Raw genomic sequence first — 23530 nt, forward strand, 5'->3', positions numbered from 1 at the left:
TAACAGAATCATTTGGTACATTCTTTTTGTTTGTTTTTTGGTGGGGTGTAATTGATGGACATATGATTATGATTATATTTAATCAAACTCATTTGCATAAAATAATTGTACTTATTTCTGAAAAAAAAGTGTAAATACAAAAGTTACTTGGAAGAATATTAGTAGAATATCAGCTTGTATAGACTGATTATAATGTGAATTGTTTTAAACATGTCCCTATCCACCTGTTCTGTCTCTCCGTAATTAATTTTATTGGCACTGCACAGAATGTAATTGCTGGAATAATCATCTAGTTAAGCATCTAGTTAAACAGTGCACTAGTAGTAAAGTGCAGAGTAAGCAGATCGTAACTGAGATCTTGAGTTCCAATTTCACGGGATAGTTTTACTGACAATGGTTAGTGCTATCAGAAGTCCTCTGCAGCTTATAACCCTGGCTGCTGCTCAGCTAAAACTTCCACGTCTATAAATAAATCAAAGATTTCTGTGAAGTAAGCATGAAAAATAATGGAGCCAAGTGTTTCACTAAATATGAAGCGCTGGCGCGATATGCAACGTTAGCCCCCGCTCTGCAACACTCTCTTGCTGGAATCATGCTAGTCTATCACATTTCTTCATGTTTGTGTTTGGCATTCAAACCAGAGCAAAATATCACACGATGCCCTTTGCATGCGCTATTCTCATTATTTCTGTTGGGTTTCACAGTTGGTGGCAATCTGCACCAAAATGGCCTGTCAGTAAAACGTGAATAGCTGCTGTGAAAGGCCCTTTAGAATGTCAGGGTGGCCGTCTGGGTGATGGAGCTTAATTAAAATCAAGGTAGGGGGAGTAATCAATAGGACCACACATGCTCCTGGTCTGTTAGCTGCTCATTACTTGATCTTTTGAAGAAAAATTCATCTATGGCCTGCCGACAAACATTAGACGGCCTGTGGGGCAAGCAACCTAATCCTAGTGATTGACACACAGATTAAATATGCACCATTTTAGACTCATCAGTACCAAGTGCATTGCTCAGATGGACTTCAACACTGAGATAAAAACACAGACAGTTTAATCCTGGGACAGAGATTCAAACATAGTGCTGAAAGCATTGGATTCAAAAGATATAATAATAAGCCAGCTTTATTGGAACTTATCACTTCTTACAAATGGGACTCGTTGGAGCAATCAGCAAGCAGCACTGTGCAGACTGTGTGCCAATGCTTCTATGCTAAAATCATTTGTAGCATGTTATTAATACTCATGGAAAGGTTAAATGTACTCACAGTCTCTCCAGAGAGTGTAAGCCGAAGAAAGAGGCGTTTTTCACTGTTGAGATTTTGTTATTGCTGAGGATCCTGAAGGGGAAGAGAAAATGAGCATCAGCAAAATCAGGGAAATTCATAAATAAAACATGACCATGTCATTTTTTCACCCGCACTGTGTGATAAATCCTTTACACTACCATTTTTGCTACTAGAAGAGATATTTCTAAGGATTTCTGGGCATGCTATAAATGTCTTAGGCTCTGTTTATTGGAGTATTTATTGCTATTTATGGTAATATAACGTAAGAAACCTCAGATGAAAACATCTTGCACACAAAAACCCTCTGTATAATACCCTTGATCTTAAAGAAAAAAAGTTTTAAATTCAACCATTTAAAACTTTAGTTATTATGAAAACTTCTTATTATGAAAAGTAACTAGTGTATTATAACATTACTAATATTATTATTATTATTATTATAAAAAAATGAATAATGATAATGAATAATAATAATAGTAAGAAGAATATATATATATATATATATATATATATATATATATATATATTATTAATATTTTTTTTTTAATTATTTAAAAATAATTCTAAGTATTTACAAAATGAATTCACACACACACACACACACAATCACAAAATCTGTGAATCCTTTTAAGGAGTGCAAGGCTGATCACCTGCGATAGAGATTTAGATTTAGATTGTCAGTCTCATATAGAAAAGAACTTCAATAGCTTTCATCTCACTTACTCAGGTTGCTAAGACACTTTTATCTCCTGACTTAAAAGTAGCAACCACCTCCTTATGGCCAATGTAGTAAAGGATTTGCTCTGACTCAGAAACTGTTAAAATTGGTAAACATTTCACGGAATAACTGGTGTGTCACTGTGGTGAGTCAGTGAATTGACTACAGTCACAGCTGTAGTTTACATGTAATAAATCTTTGCAGTCTTGACTTTGCATTAAACCTTTGCGTAAAACCTATGCCAAGCTGTTGTGCGGACCGGTTGGTCCGCTGTGGACACCCCTCATGCACGTAGGGAGCAGCCGACAGATCAACAACATACACCTTTAGCCCTTTTCTGAATAGACCAGGTAATTCCATCATTTTAATACACACTACCACAACTGCTCATCACATGTCTAACATACAGTTTTTAAACCCTGTCAATCTGGATAATTTTTGGTTACGGTTAATATGTATATTCATATTCTCTTGTGGTTTATTATGAGTTTATTGTGCTCTGAAAATGTCTTGGTGAACTGTTAAGTCTTAGTCCTTCCTGTTGCTTTTGTGTTGTGGCAGTTATGCTACAACACAGTTACACCACATTTCCCCTTGGGGATTAATAAATTACTCTAATCTACTCTGCTCTTGTAATAATTCTACTCACCTCTACTATTTTCTGTGAACTGCTCTGTAAAATATTCTCTTTTTTCTCCATCTGAGAAAATAACAGAATGAATCATTTCCCCAACCATGCTATGTTAAAATTTGCACTCTCTGGTGTACTGCAGTGGACTGCCCTATCCAGTGTGTGCTCCCACTTAATGTATTTTATTTACTTTTTTGTAGTTGGATTTCACTGTATACTCTATGTTAAGTCATTATAGCAGAGGTGTACTAAAAGCTAGGGTTGAAAAATGTGGAGAGAAGGTGACAACAAGTGTCTACAGTAGAAGTGGGCAATAGAAATATCATATCATGATACTAATACATTTTAATGATACATGATGTGTATCATGATGTGTATCATGTTATACTGTACTGTATACACTAAAGGCAAAACAGCGGTTTTGTTTTGTTTTGATTGTTTTTTTGTTTTATGTAAAAAACTGAGTTTAACAGTATTTATGTCAGGTGTTAACAATTATTCATACTTATTAATAATTAATATTAATTTTCTCTGCAGCTATTAATATTTGTGTTCATATATAATTAATAATATTAGTATTAATACTTACTACTATTATTTTTCTCATCTGGTCCCCTACAAAATCCCACCCATCATCCAGCTCCTCCCTATCCTACAACAGCTGCCATGTACTGTAATAAATATAGAGTATAAAAAAAACACATAATCCAATACAGGATACTGAGCTGAAGGTTAAGGGTCTTACTAGGGTACCCAACCATAGTAGGTTAGTGGTGATGGGACCTGAACACACAACCTTCTGATAACTGCTGAGGGAAGTGCTAGCTTACTGCTAAAAATTGGCCCACTGCTCAGAATGTTGTGAGCTCAAATCCCCGGGCTGCCACCATACTGGCACCCTTGAGCATACCCCTGAGCTATCAATAGCTTAGTTATATAAATATAAGTTACTTTAAAAAAGGATGTCTGCCAAATACCATAAATTAGTCACTACATCAAGCTCAGCTTAGTTAAAGTTTATTTTATCGTGCATTTATCACAAGAACAATGTCATATAGTCATATTGTCCAACCTTAGGACACTGTGTCTTGTTTAAAGGACAGCACACAAGATTTGTTACTGAGTGTTAAGTGCTGCAAGAGAATATCAGCTCAGGACTCTACTCCATGTTCACGCACACAGAGGTCTGTCTGCAGGAGCACAAAACCAAGGCCAGATATCGATTTATACTATTCACTGAAGCAATTACCATAACTTCCAGCAAATTCTGGCTCTGAGCAACAAACCTAGTACATTCCATAAGTACATTGCTGCTTGAAATACTAACAGAAAGAGAGACAAAAAGCATGACTTTCAGAAGGTCCCGGAAGTTCTTGTTAAATCTGAGACATGCTGTTACCTGCTGAGACACAGAGAGGATGATAGACAGAAGGACAGACAGAAAGAAGGCATTGAAGTGTGATAAATGTCATGCTTAGTCTCTCGCCCTTGTGCTCATTATTTCAGCAGCATGGCGAACAATTTCATTTTTGGACTTTCACATCTGCAGGAATATTGATCACCGAGGTGAGATATTATATCATCCTGTCACCTAATGTGCTGCTCACTCAGGCATGCTAGCATGCATCACTGTGTATGTGTGAAAGTATATGTCAGTGTGTGTGTGTGAAGGAGAGAAAATGAGAGAGAGAGAGAGAGAGAGAGAGAGAGAGAGCCTGCTTTACATGCAATATGTGAACAAGAATGCCATCTCTACCTTGCACACTGACACCAGAGCTAGCTCCTTCATCCTCCTCCTACCTCTCCCAAGGTCGACTGCAGCTCTAGGGAAGCAGCTAACCGTGCATTGTGAGTGTGGAGCTGAATAAAGATTATAAGTTTGTACGTGGAATCTCTTACTGAACACATTTGTAAGCTGTCGATAAAGCAAACACACAGACCAGTTCCACATGTGCTCTATTAGCAACATGGGAGTGAACAAGGGCAAATCTGTTCAGGAAAGTTCACCTCCATTCCTGAGCACCCCAGAGAGAATAAATAAAAAAATATATCATAACAATAAAAAGCAGTAAACATTAAATTCTCCAGATGTGCTTTACTTTTGACTTCTGGTAGATAAAGTTCTAGCTTAGCACAAATAATTTTTTTACAGAAAAATAACTCTGGGAAAGGAAGTTCTTGAAGTGATATTATAGCACTGCTCAACCGTAATGTAAAGGCCAGTGATCTTCTCTCAGAGGTTTTCTACTGTCTAACTTCATGCCCATGTTTTTGCATGCTTTCCCTCACAATCTATTTCATTCCATCTGATGATTATCTGCTAGGACAGACACTCTTAAACCCTTTTTAGAGGACCTTATAATTATAGAACTGCGATTCAACCCATGTCCCTTTAGGTAAATATGTACCATATTTATTTCTCAGAGCCATTAATTTGCGTATAAAATATAGGGGATGGTGGTGCAGTGGCTAGTGTTGCCACCTCAGAGCTCCAGGTTCCTGAGTTTGATCCTGAGCTCTGGTTACTGTCTATGGGGATTTTTGCATGTCTCCAGTTTCTTCCCACTTCTAGAAAAGCATGCCAGGAGGTGAACTGGCTATACTGCATTGCCCTTGGGTGTGAATGGGTGTGCATGATTTAGTGCATGTGTGTTCACACGTTTTTAAAATTATAGTTAGATTTTATTTGTCATCATTTTCATACTTCATCTCAAGTTCCATGAGCTTTAGATTATAAAAAGAACTTGCTAGAAAAGACAGGAGTCCCTGGACTATTCTTGCCAAAACCATGGTGTTAGTAAAAATTCACACAAAAAAACCCACACACCCCTTCAGCCCTTCAGGCACTGGTGTCTCGTAACACATCCTGGCTAAGAATGGTGCTGCCTGACTCACGTTTTCCTGCATCACCTCATCATGAGCTGTATGTGGTCATAACTAATGATTCAGAGCCTCCTCAGGTAACACACTCCTAATCCAATGCACTGTTTGCTCATTTATGTCTATTAAGCTCGGTTCTGCATTTTATGAAGAAAGTCTTCAAACACGTGTTAAAACCTAAGTTATGACACATACTTAAATGGAGTGTTTAGTCCATTTATACTATTTTTAACTCATGTTCAGCATTGAATTTCTTTGTCATGTCACACTCCACATAGAGATTAATGGCTTATATGAAAGTAGACACTCGGGGCTTTAAGAATTTGTAGTTTTTCTTATTTCTGTTTTTACTTAGCTTACTAGGGGCTATATTTTCTTAGAAAAGTACAAACAAAAGATTAGTTTTTTCACACAAATGTATATATCTTCAAAGTAAATGGTGATATTAAACCCATTTCTGCTCGAAAATCCATCTGCTCTAAAAGCATCTAAAAATTGAAGGCATTATTTAAACCACTAAGATTCTGTGTAAGGTTATCCGAACAGTGGGAAAAACATATCACACTGAAAGTGTCCTGACTAATTTTATTTCAGACATGTAGCAATAAAATAATTCCTTTGTTTATACTGATTGAAAATGTCAGAATAGTTGATTTCCATTCCATTCAGTCTGGATTAGAAAAAAAGAGATTTTCAAGGTTTTTTCAGTACCCCCACATAATATTAAGGTATAGTAACAAAGTACAATTACATCCCTTGTAGTATTTTCTACCCCTACCTGGGAACACCTGGTGATGTGGTAGCTTAGTGTTTAAGGTGTTGGGCTACTGATTAGAAGGTTGTGAGTCTGAATCCCAGGTCCACCAAGCTACCACTTATGGGCCCCTGAGCAAGGCCCTCAACCCTCAATTTCTTAGCTGTGTAAAATGAGATAAAAATGTAAGTCACTCTGGATACGGGCAACTGCCAAATGCCAGAAACATAAACGTGAACATCTGGTGCGAGGCAAGAATTCAAACTGGATGGGACACTAGTCTATTGTAGGGCACCATTTACACACATTTTAACAGACATTCATTTTTTTTCCACTTTGCACATTAAACATGCTGAAGTGAGCAATGAAGCCATTGACAACAACTTGCAAATTGCCATTAACGATACAGCAGAAACACAGCCTAATCATGTACAGAAAAAGAAAAAGAAAATAACTTCTTTTTCACAATCTAGAGATCAAATATGGATTACAGGTCATTGTTCAACAGTTGTAGCTTGGCAATGCTAAGAACTGAACCGTAAACCACTACTACTGGGCAAGAACAAGACCCCTTAAGCATCAGCATGTCAAAGGGCAGCGTATTTAGCGCTGGCTCTATTTTCAGTGCTCGAGTTAGTATTTCGACCATATTTCAAACCAAAGAATGAAAGACCTTTTCAACTATTTTCTCTATGCCCTGCCTCTTCCCAAACACATCCTTAGCAATTTATTCAGTTATTTTCTGCTTAAATCAATGTATAATTTCTAAGCCCTTATAATATCTGTATTTCCAAGGACCCTTGTGTATCTTGGGTATATTCATAATATAAAGGCAGATTAAATCTCTGAATGTTTTATTTACATTTATGCAGTGTGAACCTGAACAGGACCAAATATAAAAACAAACTGAAAGTATCAATTTCGGTCCGGTTCTGACTTGGGTCAGAGAATGAGAAGTGAGAAGAGTTTGCGACTACCTATCATACATGTATAATGAGAAGTACTCTGCACTCTTTGTATATATACACTAGAGAGATGCATTGCTTGAGCAGTAAAACATTATTATATAATATGCTAGAATAGTTTGTGTAAACCTTCTCTCTCTCTCTCTCTCTCTCTCTCTCAGACTCTCAGACTCTCAGACCATGGCAGGAACAGAGGCTTTATGTTTGTACAAACTCAATCGTGTGACTGCGTGCAGCACCGTGTCCATGGCTCCGTTTGGCCAGAGGAAGCTCAGCTGCTCCTCGACCCCTCATGCCTTTTCCAGGCCTCTGCACAACGTCCAGGAAATCGCAGGCAAAACATAATTGTACATTATGTAAACAGCACATGCCGAACATCCAGAATGTCCTTCCAACTTTCTATTTACAATATCAATTATGCTCTCCCAGGATAAGCAGCTTTCAGAGACAGAGAGGCAGAGGACAAATCAAATATTGTCTCGCCGGGGCTGCCGGAGCAAATGGTCTATGTCATTGCACTCTGTGTTTCTCTGATCGCTTCCATCAGGAAGGGGCATGCAACACACACACACACACACACACACAGACATTCCCATATACAGTATGTAGCTGACATTACAAAGAGGCCCCCTTTTAACTGTGTGTGTGTATGAGTTTTAGAGTATGTAGCAGCCTCTGCAGAGCCTTTGCAGATTTGCCTGGTGTTGGTCATCATGGTTAAAAGTCAGAGTTGACGCTTAGACATAATTCACACACTCTCTATTTCCTATCTCCACTTTCAGCCCTCAGAGGGCCACAGCTGGCCAAACCCTGAGAGAAGCACTCTCAAAACAGCCTCGGGACATTCAGCCGTCCTACTGCATTATTATAGGGGTGGAAGCAATGAAAATAACCCAAACTTCAGCCCTTGGTGGGCACAAGTCACACGGACCAAGTAGGGTAGAAATCAAGATTTGAACTATTACAAACATGCCGAGCGGACAGCCCAGTTCTTTCCAGCCTCAGCTCCAAACCCTGTGTTATTCTGTAATATCAGGTTTCTTGGAACGGCTAACCAGAATAACATATTTCAAATAGGCTAACATTGATGTTGGATGTGAATCAGACATAGTTCAGATGGATATTAAGGAGGCTCTAGACTTGGAGGAGGAGAGAGTGTGGCACATCTGGTTGGACAATGCAGAAAGGCAATTCTGGCTATTTTAGCCACCAGCCTTGCAGGACTTGTTTTTTTCTGTTTGGGTTTTTGTTTGAGCCTGCCACACTGTGGCTTGCTTACATCTTGTGGCTGTTGGCTTGGAAAATTGTGACAAGATAATATTGTGCTAATATTTGAATAAAGCTATCATATAGTTGAGCAATCCTGGAGCTGAAGGCAAGCAATACCTGTTAATACAGTAAAACAAAAAAATCATAAAGCCTGTCACCACAACAAGGCCATCAATTTGTATTATAGCTGCCAGTAAACTCAAGGCAATGCCTTTCAACACATTATCGGATGATGGTCTGTATGAATCCCCTCTCTGGAGAGCTGATAACATTCCTCCTCTCATAAGCTCACCCCCACCACAGACAGAAGCCGCGCTCTCGGGATGTTAACCCGGCTGCTTTACGATGTTTAGGAAAGCTGGAGCGCACAACACACTTCTGAGAGCCTGGCCTGCCAGGGGTCCAACAGATTTATGAGCGTTTAAATAACTTAACTATTTATTATGTCCAGACAAAGGGAGGCAGAGACAACAGCACAGTAACGGATGCTTGGCAGGCTCCCTATTTTCCTTTCCTTATATTCTCAGATAGTGAATAGTCTGACGCATTCTTAACTTGTCTGAAGCATACAGTGGGATTTATGAACTTTTGCTGTACGCATGTAAGTGTGTGAAATTACATACATTTATTATAAAGTCGGAACGGCTCAAAGAAACGATTCTGTTTCGTCTACGCACCATACAATGTGTTTTTTGGATAATAGTCTTTGACATATTTCTCAGAGACAGCTTAGTGGCAATAATTCAGCAGTCTGTGAACTTTCCTGAGAGTGAGAGTTCATAGATTTGATACAACGTAAGTTGCCTGCCTGAGGTTATTCACTTTGGAAATTAGATAAAAGACAACATATATCAACATATACCGCAGAGGCATCAAATGTTTCAATACTACCAAGAGGGAAATGTTTTGGTTTGATCATTTTTCAATATTTTCAATGCTGCATTAAATAAGACAGCACTAATCTGACAGTACATGCCTACTGGCAATTCAATTTGTGTGTGCTAATGTGATGGATGGTGAGCAGCAAATGCACAGTTTTTAAAAGAAAAAAACCTATTTCAAAGGGATTTCATCTTATGAAAAAGGGTGACTTTTTTAACCTTGCTAAAGATGTGCAGCAAACAAAAAAAAAAAACTGCACACAAAAGGTGTTATAAATCCCCCTACTGCAAAACAGCAAGCATAAGCAACTCGGCTAAGCACCATGACCTCCAGCCCTCTCAGTAGGTTAGATGACTGAATTCTAGGAAGCTTTTAGAAATATAAAAATGTTTTTAGGGATATGATTAACTTGTTTTATTCTTGCTACCACAAATTCCTACTGCAATATTCTATGTAGATTCCATGTTATAAGAGAATATTTGGTGTGCGAAACAGATATAAATGTTAAAAAAAAAAACTCACAGAACACCATAATCTGACTTTATGAACTAATGTCATTTACCACTACATGCTCACTGCACACAGTGAAAATATCTCACTACAATCCCCAGGCCTTTACTCTCTGTATGTGGGATACTATTTTTAGATTCACAATGGTGATATGTGGTGGCTTACAGCATTGAGCTGTACTGTAACTACTATAGCGAACATTTTGTGCATACTTTTGAGGACAAATAGCATGTACACTACCAGTCAAAAGTTTGGACACACCTTCTAATTCCATGGTCTTTCCTGATGTTTATTTCTTTCTACATTGTAAAACGATGCTGAAGGCGGCCAAAATACACAATAATGTGCTTTGAACAGTTGATATTGAGATATGTCTGCTACTGATGCTCTGTAAAGCCTTCATAACGCCTCTAATCTGAGGTGCTGTTAATTGGTGATTTCTGAGGCTGGTAACTCTAAATGAACTTCTCCTCTGCAGCAGAGGAAAGTTTTGGTCTTGATTTCCTGGGATGGTCTTCATGTGAGCCAGTTTCATCATGGTGCTTGATGGGTTTTGCAGATGCACTTGACAATACTGTTCTTGCAAGAACTATTCCAGAACACCTGACCTTCGTGTCTTAAAATAACAACTGACTGTTTTTTGTTGTCGTTACATATGGATTACTTAAGTCCATGTGTGTTATTTCATAGTTTTGAAATCTCCAGTATTGTTCTAGAATGTAGAAAATAAATCCCTAAACAAAAAACATTGAATTAAAAGGTGTGTCCAAACTTTTGACCGGTAGTGTACATACAGACAAGAGAAACTTGCATCAAGTATCCTTAGTGGTCAGTGATAATGTACAGTATATCTGTAATGACCCTGAGTGCCTTGTGACAATATCATGCTGAAACCATGCTTCAAATTTTTTGTTACTTATTTGCTTTATTTAACATAAGAAGAGCTTTGTGTTCATATTAAAAAAAATGTACTTCAGGGTAGTCATGATCATCATCAACATCATCGTCATCATCATCATCATCACCATCATCATGAAGAATCACAACACACCTGGTAGCAGTCATGAAATCTAATTTTTGGTATAGTGACGTTGGCACAACATATACTGACATTGCTTTTTGATATGCCTGGTTTTGTCCCTGTCACTTTATTACAAATCTTTTACAGAACTGATTGCAAAAACTGATCCAGAGAGTATCTCACTGTAGCCATATTCATGAGATGTTGTCAGTAATTAAGTCTCTCCTCTGTGATAAAAAATCATCTGGTACACAGCACAAGGGAGTATTTAGCAGGTGTCTTTTCCCATGTTTCCCACCACAAACAGCAATATGACACAATACACTCAAGATACTGTGACATGCTGTATGTTAATATAAAGTGTGAAGCCTTACAGCTGTACTTTACCCACACTAATGCTCGATTTAATTATCCTGCAAAATCACACTCATAACAGATTCAGGTAAAAACATAATGCAGGCAAACCTAAGACCTTCAAAGCATCCATCATCCCAAGAGTTGAAAATATGATGTGAATGTAAATGCTGTATAAGTGCATCTTATTCTGCCAAAAATGCTTTCGAGCATCTTTCTGTGCAAACTGGCCTGGCTTATAATTGATCCTGCAAAGTTTGTTTTTTGTCCTGTCACGATTTTTATCTCCATCACTTTTTAAAACAAAGTTATTCCCATGTACCATCATCATAATATCAACATATACGGGATTTGATCGCTTAAATTTCAAATGGATGTTATTAGTCCATCTGACACTCCTCTTTGTGTATATACACCGTATTTTGTCATAGTCAGTTGACAAATACTCCAGTGGCATGTCCTAAAATCAGAGATGCCAGTAGAATATGGAGATAAAGCAAACACAAATTTCTGATTTGTTCCTTGATGTAAAAAAAAAATTACCACACACTGACATTATTATGTCCTCTATTGGCATTCCTGCTTACTCGCTTTTAGAAAGTGTTTTATCCTAGTCAAGGATGTGGTGGATCCAGAGTCTATCCTGGGAAGACTGCGCCTGAGATGGCTATGCCAGATGGGATAGCCAGTCCATACTATGCATATGGAAATTCACACACTCCTTCACACTCAATTCAACAAGGAAGGAAACCCATGCAGATACATGGAGTATAGGCACAGAGACAGTAAGTCAAGCTCAAAATGAACCAGGGACCCTGAGCTGCAAATCAGCAATGATGCCCACTGCACCATCATGTCACCTCTGTATCCAGAGCATTTGTTCAAAATACTTCTACTATCCATCCATCCATTTTTGCCTATCCTACAATGAATCGCAGCTGGAGTCTATCCCAGAGAACTTGGGACACAAGGCAGGGAAACTCTCACTCACTCACACATACATACAGTACACACTACAGCAATTTAGAGATCCTGATCAGCCTACCACACATGACTTTGGGCTGGGGGAAAAACCTGGAGGAAACCCTTAAGGCACAGGGAGAACATGTACACAGGGCAGAACCAGGAATCAAACCCCAGACTCAGAGGTGTGAGGATACTGTGTTCCCCATACTTGCAACTAGAATAATTTAAATGCCTTCTGTCTTTAATAATTCTGCCTGTATGAATTTTGTGGAAGTAATAAAAACCTCTCCAAATTGGCCTGAGGTCAAAGTCAGGGTGGCAACTGGTTGTGGGCTGGTTTTTATGCCATAGTCTGCCTCCAAATGTGGCCCTGAAAACAATGTGGCATTGTGACTGTTTTAATCTTAACTCCAGGCATAGTGGGCTAGAGTAGTTTATTAGTTATTTATCAAATGAAATTAGATACATTGGATTTAGATAGATGCTAGAGGCAGTGCAGCATAGTGGAGCAGCGAGTTAGCATGAAGTGGTGATACAGTAATGACTGAAAAGATAAATGAATGTTTGAGGCAGGGAAATTGCTAACTGTCTCCTTTTTTGACTTTCTCTCTCCAGGTACTGACTTTGAAAACTCCATGTTAGTGCTGAAACCTGTGTCCTAGACCAAATGCTCAGAGAAAGCCCACAGCTATTATAGTTCACCAGCATTCTAGAGAGCACTGGATACCACTGTCTGCTGGCCTCAGGTGATCTCCACACAGAGAGATAAGGCAGTGCTGATTACCATGACTTGAGTACATGAGACCTTGCCCTGGGCTAGCGTATCATCTCAGGAACTGAAGACATAACACTTGAGATTATGTCACCACACTGCACATCACTGCATGAAGTCTACTTTTATTGTCAGTTTGGATTATAGAAAGAGGGGGAGATAGATAGAAAGAATATGGAGAGAGAGGAAGAGACTTTTGCTGATGGGATGTAATAGTTAACATAAGGAATCTCTGGACCCATCATTTCTTATTAGGAGCTATGGAACTGAGGTGCGTGTTAACCCACGGCCTTCATGCACTGCAGATTGCTTGCTATCTGCCTGCAATTTTTTTATTCCTCAGCAGTGTGTTAGTTACCGGATACATGTTACACATGAGAAGAACAAACTGTGGATGAGGCTGATGGAGGGAAAAAGTAGTGGAGAAGGAAACAAAATGCAGGCTAAGACTGACAGGTTCAAAATGCTGGCTTCTGGCACACACAGCACTGCCGCCTCACAGCACCAGCAGCCCAGGTTTGATCCTGAGCTCAGGTTACTGTCTGTGTGGAGTTTCTCCAGTGTTCTCCTCCAGGTTCTCCTGTTTCCTCTCATCTCCTAAATCTATGTTGATTGGTGGAATGGCTGCTCTAAATTGCCCCTAGGTGTGTGTGTGTGCGTGTGTGTGTGGCATTCAAACATTCCCAGGATAGGCTCCAGATCCACCACAACCTTGAGCAGGATAATGTAATGAATGTGAGGAATGGGTATATAGGACCAAGCTTAATCTTGATTAAAATTCCAAATCAACAGTCAGAATCAAGACCAAAAAACAAACAGAAGGTCAAATGGAGGAAAACAAACCTCATATTGTGTGTGTGTGTTTGTGTGTGTGCGTGTGTGTGAGTGAAAAAGCAGTTTAAATGGTGACTTTGAGAAAACAGGAAACAGGTGTGCTCGAAGTCAGGTGAGTGTGAGCACTGTAATGTCCAGATTGGATTGAGATCAGGGTAAAATGTGGGGGCTCCTGGATCAGCAGTGGAACTGGAGTCTATCTCTATATCTCTTTAGATTAAGTCCACTGATTGCTAATGTTTTCATAATCAGGACTGCAAAAGGGGGAAGGACTGATGCTGATTGGCAGGAGTAATGTCAATAAATTAATGGTCAGAAACTACCAGGCTGAAGTGAACTCACATCAGAATCAAGTTTAGATCAATATTTACATGTTCACACAGTCAAATTTGATTTGAATACATCAACACCTATTAGAACATCCAGGGATTTGCAAATGAAACCACTGTCTATGGCAAATGTTGGAGTTCTGGTGAACTCTGTGGTTTTCGGACCCGTTCATCTGACTAATGTGGTTTACTAAAAGAGGCTGAATGATCCCGTTTAAGGTTCAACAGCCTTATTGGTGGCATGTTTATTGTGCCAGTAGAAAACCACTGATTCATTCCATGTCTGTGAACTAATTCGACACAAATCAAAACAAATAAAAAGCAGGGTTTTAATGCTCCAAGTTAGTCATCTTTCCTTGAACTGCAACCTCATTTCCAGATATGTGACTGCTACAGCCTGAAAAAAAGGGATCAGAAATTCAAAAGGCAGCTGCTCAGTCTCAAACCTAAGGAAACTAAAACGCAACCTCACTCACACTGTCAGTTATGGAAGTGAGGTGTGGGTCCATGCACGGAAAATACCAGAGCGTGGACAGATCCTTTCCACAAAAAGCCTGTCCTCATCCGTGTGCCAAGCAGTAGCTCAGTACAAGCTCTCTCTCTCTCTCTCTCTCTCTCTCTCTCTGTCTTTCTCTTTCACTGTAACTGATCCTAGTGCCAGAGCAGCTGTCAGTAAGCATTCACACACCTCCTGTCCTCAGTAGTAGCAGTTCTGCACTACATTTGGCCATGTGTCACACACAGTTAAGACCATTTCACAGCTCAGCTTTTGACCACTGTACAGATGAGGCACCGCAACATAAACACTATAGTCCTCCAGACAAGCAAAAAACACAGCTTGACCCTGCTCGCTTGAATCAAATCATGAAAATTGAAAACAGCATTGATAGTGGTACCTTTTACTAGCATTCATTTTAACAGAACCCCACTACTGTAAGAGTGTTTAACAAGCAAGTAATAGCATTGCCACTTTATAGCTCCAGGATTTAATTGTGAGATTGAGTTACTGTATATTAAGTGGTCTTCTGTGAGGGTTTCCTCTGGGTTCTTTGGGTTCATTGTCTCTTAAAAATACAGTGGACTGGCTATGCTAAATTGCATCTAGGTGCATTAGTGTGTGAATGTCTGTGCATTGTGATTTGCGATGGGCTGGCATCCCATCCAGGGTGTATTCCCACTTCATTTCCAGTGTGTTCTCCCAGTGCTCTCTCCAATAAATCTCTAAAATATCTCCACAATAAACCTGACCAGGATTAAACAGTTACTTAAAATGAATAAATGCATTATTTAATATCCCCTGGTTTAAACCATTTTCAGTTTAATTATACAAACAGAATGTTGCCATATATCCTGTGACCATGAAGGTTTCCTCTGAATTATGTGGTTTGCTGGATTATGTGAACTGGTAAATTTCCCCTAGATGTAAATGTATGTGTGCACACATATGTGTGTGGTGGACTGGTGTCCCCTCCAGGATGTATAACAGCCTCATCGCCTGTGTTTGGATTTTATAATGTGTTCCGGACCAGGACAAAATAGTTACTGAAGATGAATATATGAATGAATGAACAAATAAACAATGGAACAAACGAACAAATATTACCATAGCAAAAACAAAAAGAATATCGCCAATTAATGAACTGCATACATCTAACTCGTGTGACTGTAACAGCTTTTGATAATTGGTACATAACTGTAACATCCACAGATCTTCAGCTTTTCACAGACTTTTGAGTAATATACTGTGTAAATGAAAAGAAAGCCAGAATATCCATAGAGGCTTGAATAATAAATCAACACTATCCCAGAAGCGTGTGTCAATAAGACAAGAGCATCCACAAAAGGAAAAATAATTGGGCAGCTATGTGTCCAAAGCAGAACTGACATGTGTCTCTGCCAGCAAAGCAACTGTAAGCCTCTGCTGAAATAAACATGTATGAACAGGAGCCAATTAACAACAAAGAAGAGAATCCAATAAAAATGGGTGCACAACCATAAACTTTCCACATAAATTCTTGCATGTGTGTATGCTACAAGAACTCCAGATGAACTGGCAGCATTGTTACGCTTTCCTGTCACATCCCAGCGTCAGATCAAAAAGTTAGCATACTCGTCTTTCTTTAGAAGAATGCATAAGGACAGTGACAATGACAGATTGTTAGTAATTTTTCAACTTCACACTTCACAATTTTACAAATTTGAATTAGCATCTATACATTGAAATCAATTATTGTATATATATATATATATATATCCTCCCAACAGAGTTTCAGACTCATGGTGTCCTTTGTCTGAGACCTAGTTAACCAGTATTGATATATTCATTGACAGAGACGTCAAAGCACTTTTGTACCTCGCTCTCGATAAGGGCGTCTGTCAAATGTAAATGTAAATGGTATTTCTAAATTCTTCGCTGCAGTCTCCACATGAATTCACAATCACCAATGAACAAATTAAACAAACAGGGAGGTCTGTTCTGTCATTTTATAATGCTAGTCAACAGAAAGCCAAATTAAAAGTTGCTTCTATAACATAATTACCATAATTACTGATTACAGCTCATTGTGATTAAATAACTACGGCTATCCTTATGAATTATTAGCTAATATTGGAAGCTTGTCCAGATTATGTAATTATATCAGCTTCAGTGAAAATACTGGGTGCAGGGTAAACATGCAAACAGCTCAGACACAATACACGTTATTCGACTTTTCCTAACGGATACTGTTTAAAAGTCCACAGACGATAATGTTTTGCATGGAAATATTAAAAAAAGTAATAAAAATCACGCTCCTATGAAACAGATTACACGTGTTAAATGTGTAAGATCAACCTAAACCTGTTGATAGTCTGATTTCCTTACACTAAACCCTTAAAAACAAGTATCATATCTCTTTAACACTTCAGTGTACCAAATGAAAACACGATCCAATAACATACATTGTAACCCAGTATGGCTTCATTATAATAATCATTGCAATAATTTAATTTTCACCAATAAATCAAATGAGATTGCTTCTTCAGTCTGTTGCTCTCACAAAAGTGAGGCGTCATGCTCCAAGCACTCAGAGGAGCAATAATGCCAGCATGCTAACGAGAATAATGCAGCACCCCAGGGTCTTAGGGCAATAAATGTGAAAATGAAGGAGGCCAAAGGGAGGCATTAGTACATAGCCAGAGGACTGAACAGTCCAGTCAGCTTACCTCTGGCCATATGTACACTTCCTTCTCTAAGATGTTTATTTTTTCAGTGTGGGGAAACAAAAGTGAGACAAGGGTGGCCACTTCAGTTTGATAAAAGGTCACACTTCCCAGTGCAGGAACAAGACTTCCTGGCCAAGTAGGACCAAAACATACGATTGAGTTTCAAGCCAGAAGTCAAGTACATGTGCATTAGTATGGGAAAATATAAATAAAGGCTAAATCTTTACTACAGGACAATTTATAAGAGGTATGCTAAAGTTAAATCACATCTGGTAATATTTGTTTAAAACTAAATACCAGGATGGGAAAAAATGAATTTAAAAAATAAATGGAAAATAAAGGTCAAAATGTTGGCATTTCCATCTTCTTATTTACTGCAAACAAGTGGCTTAAACTGGATTATATTTTTCATTTCTGGAATTAGGAACAACAGTGCCACCAGTGGTATGACAGCTGGGGCTGATTTTCTCCAGCCCAGACAGTACAGTTACATATTTCTGGCTAGTATGTACATTTGCTTAGAGGTTAACATGGTCGCCTCACAACTCTGAGGTTGGGTGTTCTACTTCCACCTCCGCTGTGTGTGCTTGGAGTTTATTGTTCTCCCTGTGCTTCGGCCACTTCCTCTGGGTACTCCACTTAACTCCACAAGTCCAAAGATATGTGTTGTAGGCTGACTGGTATCTTTAAATTATATAATGGGTGTGTAAGATTGTGCCCAATAGGTTGGCACCATGTCGTGTGTGTGCCCCACCTTGTGCTCCGAGTCCCCTAGAACTGACCCCAGGTTCCCTGTGGCCCTGTGTAGGATAAGTGATACAAAAGATGGATGGCTGAAACACCTCTAGATTTCATGTGAGGCTAAGGTATTTAATTTAATGTGTTTAATCTGCTACTTCTAGCCATAACACATCATTAGTAGTGATGTAAAATGTGAAGCTTTGAAGCATGATAAGGGGTATAAAAAAATAATTAACTGAAAAAAAACATGAACTAGATGGATTACTTTCATTGATCACTGATGCCTTTGTAGGACAAACTAGAATTAAACGGTCTAGGCATACTGTCCAAACACATCACAAATTACATGAAGGAACCAAAGAAAGAACTGTAAGGAATAATTACTAATAAGTGTAGCTTTTAATGATTTGTGCTGCTTAAAAATATATCTACAGCACAGAATTCTGTAGAATACAATACAAATATTATCTTTAAATTGAAACCCTGGTCACAGCTGGTGAGACATGAGTGCTACCAAACTGGTGTGAAAAGCTGTATCCTGTAGACATAGTACCATACTCTTGGGATATGTAATTCCTGTCAATTCACATTAAAGGCCTTCTTTACACTCCATGTAAATTCATAAATAATCAGATAAATGAGCAGCTTTTAGTAGTCCAAATCTGCTAGTACAATAAGTGCACCCTGGTCATTAGTGAGCCCACAGCATGGGGTCATGCAAACAGTCAACTATAGTTGGTATTTACAGGTGGAGCACAAATGTTGTTAGTCAGGTATCAGCTAGTGTGTGTGTAACAAACAGATATCCAAGCACTATGCAAGTATCATCACTCACATCAGGGGCATATCAATAACTTCACCATATCAGTATATTCACAACATATTCATCTTCAGTTACTGTTTTATCTTAGTCAGGGGCCTGTTCCAGCAACACTGGGCATTTTCACAGAATATCTCCTGGGTACATACAGGCCATCACCAGACACACACCTTTGCATACTTAGAGGTAATATGTGCAGCCAATCCTCATCACATGTTTTTGGAGGTGAGAGGAAACCACAGAACTCAAAAGAAACCCACAAGGACACATGTGAACACATGAAACTCCACACACACATAGACACTCAGAAACCATAGCTCAGGATCGAAGACCCTAGATCTGTGAGGCAGCAATTCAACCATCTGCACCACCTTCACTACATTATGTGCTGTTATTTATGGAAACTGAATGTCTTTAATTTCCCATGCAGGGTGTGTTCCTGCCCAGTGCCCAGTGTTCCTGGGATAGGCTCCAGATTCACCCTGACCAGGATAAAGCAGTTATGGTAGATGAGTGAATTTATACTATAATTACACTATTGCTTTAAGTACATGGTTCACTTTAATTTAATGGTTCACTTTAATTTAATAGGCTTTATATAATGTATGTCAGATATTCTCAAGTGTTCAGTAGGAAATTAAAAATGATCACTAATTTTCTGCCCACTGTTGCATCTGTCTTTGATTAGTACTCTATACCTCAATAAAAATGACCAGTACATTACAGTATTACAGACACTATCCCTGGAGCCCTGGATGAGGAGACTGGCTGGACTGTCAGTTTTTTCTTTTTTTTTTTTTACAAATTTTTTCCCCAGCACACAGGTAAAGGGTGTCAGTGGATGTTGTTATCACAGTATCTTGCTTATACTCACGAGCATTGAGGGAGAAAAACCTCTGCTCTTTTTCTTTTTTCACTTCAAATGTAACACCTTTTATGTGGTTCTTATATATAATAGATATACACATAGATGTTTCTTGGAGGTCTGATGCCCCTTAATGCTGTAGCTGTAGCTTGCATCTTGTGTCCAAAGTGTCCATCTTGTGTACAGCTGTCTGCTCTATTCCAGGCAACTAACACAATCAGGCATTCCCACATGTGATGGACTAGCTAATTCGTTTAAAATTTAGCCCCTTGACATATTAATTCTGATTATGAATGAATGTAATAATGTAACAGTTACGTTGTATTTTTTAGCTAAACTAATCAACTAATCTGAATTGCGTCACAGCAAAAAAAAAAGATAAAATAAACCCTACAATAATGCCAATGTAGTCACCCTGAGGAATATCACTTCTGCAAATTAAACTTTCACAATAACCCACTCTGCAGGAAATCTACTGACTAAGCAGGAGATCAGCCGTAAGGCAAATGTGATACTGTACCCAAGGAGGCAGAGCTTTTCTGTTTATGTTGATAGGAGTCCATTTAGAGGTGTTAGTTTAACGTGTCCTGTAATGTTCCCACAAGATTTATTCCTGCAGAGTCTCACTCAGTACAACAGGCACTGAAGTAGCTGTGGTTAGACTATTGTGCAGTCAACAGAAAAGAGGAAATTAATTGCCAAGTAATGAGCCTTTTAATAATTCATTGCTAGATTCATTTGACAGGGAAATTGGATGAATGATTTTTCTGTCCCTATGCACTAAATTTCATTCTTTCAAAAGAGAGAAGACTAATATTTTTTCTTTCATACAGACAGGTATTATCATTCAGCTGTCCATTTTCTGTACCGCTTATCGACACAGTGTCACGCGGAATCTGGAGATAGGGTTGTGTGAGACTCAGGTACAGTTTATACATGCCAATTTCTAAACAACTAACAACAACTGGGGAGGAAACCGGAGTACCCAGAGGAACCCCCAAAGCTCAGGGACACTGAACAAGTAATCACCTGAAGGTAAATAAATAAATAAAAAGATGTTTTAATTTTAGTTTAATTTTATCTCCATTTATTTATGCAAATATCTCTGATATACATACATTATATTATGACAATAACAAATATATATATATATATATATATATATATATATATATATATATATATATATATATATTTGTTATTGTCATAATTTGTCTTACTATTAATGTCTGTTGGTACCTTGTAAGCAAACTTAAATATTGACGTCACTGTAACACTTATATCTCACAATTAATTATTTTTATGTAGCCTTTGCACACACATACTTTTAAAAAATGTCTCATTACTTTTTCCCTTAGCCATTTTGTTTTGTAAACCATTTCTTTATGCTTATTATTGCCCACTTTTTGTTCATATTATTTACTATATTTAAGTCAAAAGACATTGTGTGTTAATTTGAAGTGGAGATTTGCACAGGAAGCATATTATAAACCAGAACCAAAAAAAAATCTGAATAATTATTTCCCTTCACTGTAACATGAACTGAAAAAGTTGAATCCAAACCTCAATAACAGGTAGGCTTATAAATAATGTCGAACCCAAAGTTTTCTATGAATTTATATTTCAGAAATAAAACCCTCTATGGCTCAAGTAAAGAAGCAGAAAATTACTGTATGCATTAGAATAATGAGATTAATATTTAAAGAAATGGATTATGTTAATAAGCAAAATGTGGGATGATGAGGTCTGTGGAATTTATTTTACAGGGCTAATCAAACTTCTCAAAAAAGTGCAAGAAGAACTGATTCAAAGTATTGTGATATTCATGCCACTCCTACACAAACCCATCCATCCATCCTTTAACTCATTCACCCAGCTCTCCCGTGCTGCTGTCAGTGGACTCACAGTGAGGTGGTGGTGGTGAGCAGCGCGCGAGGCTCGAGCGTATCCGTCAGATCTGCATCATCACAAGTCACCGTGACGCGCGCGCTGCGCCGGTTCAGCGCCCCAGAGCGCTCTGCTGCACACTCACAGCTTTCCACGGTGAGGTCAGGACAGTGTCTCCTGCTCGCCACACTTAGCCTCCACAAAGCGGCCAGCGCAAAAAACACGCTCACTACTTTCATCCTGGGGGCGAAAACGCGTGCCGCAGTGTTTTTAAGTTATTTCTCCCCAACCTGGGAGGTTGTAACGGACCATCTCACGCGTAAATCACATAAAATGCAGTTTAGGTGACCGTGCACGAATGACAATTGGCTTTCCAATTTATAAACATCTCCAAAAAAGCGTTGCGCATGAGCTGTCAATGACGTGCATGTCCTCGAGATGTCACTTACGACTTGGCAAAAGTTGCTCGCGCTTCTCCTCTTAAGCGCGTCTCTCGATTAATAAACTTCTGGAAAAAAAAAAACTTTCTCAGAGTTCAGTGTGCAGATGGAGCTCCTGTGCACATCTGTACCAGAGCCGAGTTCAGTCTAGTGTGTTTCGATAAGTTTACACTCCAGTCAACAGGTGGTCCATGTGAAAGATGCGGCGCCTGCACGCGCTTTCTGTCCCGAGTGAGAGCTCGGCATGATAACAAGCCCCTCCTACAAAGACCATAAACGGAAGTGCTGTGCATTCCTATTGGCTCCAAACTGACCACGGGATTCAAATCCGCTCTGGCAGCCAAAAGGAGGTGTGGGGCTCTGTCCCAAATCTCTCATAAACGGATAAATATCGTGTCAAACAGGCGAGTACGTTTCCAAAACCCTAAAACAGGTCAAGATCTATGACTATATTACTTCATTTAAATGTTTTTTTTTTATTATTATTTCAACAGCTTTTGTATTTAATCTAATATTGTTTTCTGACCATTAGGCTCATTTGTTAATGGTACAGCATTGGATATTAAGTGCTACTTTTGTTTTGTTTTTTTCTTGTTGGGCGGAATGTACCTGAAAAAATACATTTTCAGGACATCTTCAGCATTCCAATTTTGCTTCAGTAACTGCTTTATCATGGTCAAGGTTGCAGTGGATCCTGAGCCTATCCTCCGATCGCAGTCCCGAGGCATGAACACACACTGCATGAGAGCACGATCCATCACAGGGCTATGCATACACAAACACACAAACATATACACACACTGCTTCACACCTAGCACAAATTTAGAATAGTCAATCCATTTACTGACATGTTTTTTCAGAGATGGAGGAAACCACAGAACCCAGAGGAAACCCACACAGGCCCAGGGGGAGAAAAGAAGCAAAACTCCACAGAAGCTCAGCATTAAACTTAAGAACCTACAGCTGTGAGGCAGCAAGGAAACATTCTACACCAATGTGTTCCATCTCCTTTTTTCTTTATTATTATTGCTTTTAAATCTCTTTAATTAAGTTTGTCTTATTCATAAATTTTGCAATAGAAAAATTATGACTAATCAAAACGCAGTTCCACTGCCAGAAATACGAAACTTGAATTATTACCCAAACACAGCTGTCAGCCTGTGGTGTAAATTATCTACTGTATGTTGGTTTAAGTTCTTGTAATGAATTTTTAAAAAATAATTTGTACTGTCATTTTATGTGATGGCTGCATTTGTTTTAGTTTATTACATGTTTGCTGACACTTTATTTGTGAGTCAGAGGAAATTAATGTTTGGTGATTATCTAGTTTCTGAGTTCCTAATGATGAATGTCATGCTTAGTCTCATGACAGTTATTGCCAGGATTAATTACCGTAAACA

General features: G+C 38.6%; 1 protein-coding gene across 2 annotated transcripts in view; it reads right to left on the reverse strand.

Annotated features, from left to right (window-relative positions):
* LOC131350962 (adhesion G protein-coupled receptor A1) overlaps nt 1-22327 on the reverse strand; it is a 195148-nt gene extending 172821 nt beyond the window's left edge. For both annotated transcript variants that reach the window (XM_058386008.1, XM_058386007.1), the window contains exons 1-2: nt 21709-22327; nt 1268-1339 (exon numbers count right to left, since the gene is read on the reverse strand). In XM_058386008.1, the coding sequence (XP_058241991.1) occupies nt 1268-1339; nt 21709-21929 (293 nt within the window). In that variant the 5' untranslated portion in view covers nt 21930-22327. The remainder of the gene's footprint in view (nt 1-1267; nt 1340-21708) is intronic.
* Nucleotides 22328-23530: the final 1203 nt, after the last annotated feature.

Source organism: Hemibagrus wyckioides, linkage group LG03 (assembly GCF_019097595.1).
Source record: "Hemibagrus wyckioides isolate EC202008001 linkage group LG03, SWU_Hwy_1.0, whole genome shotgun sequence".
Lineage (NCBI taxonomy): Eukaryota > Metazoa > Chordata > Actinopteri > Siluriformes > Bagridae > Hemibagrus > Hemibagrus wyckioides.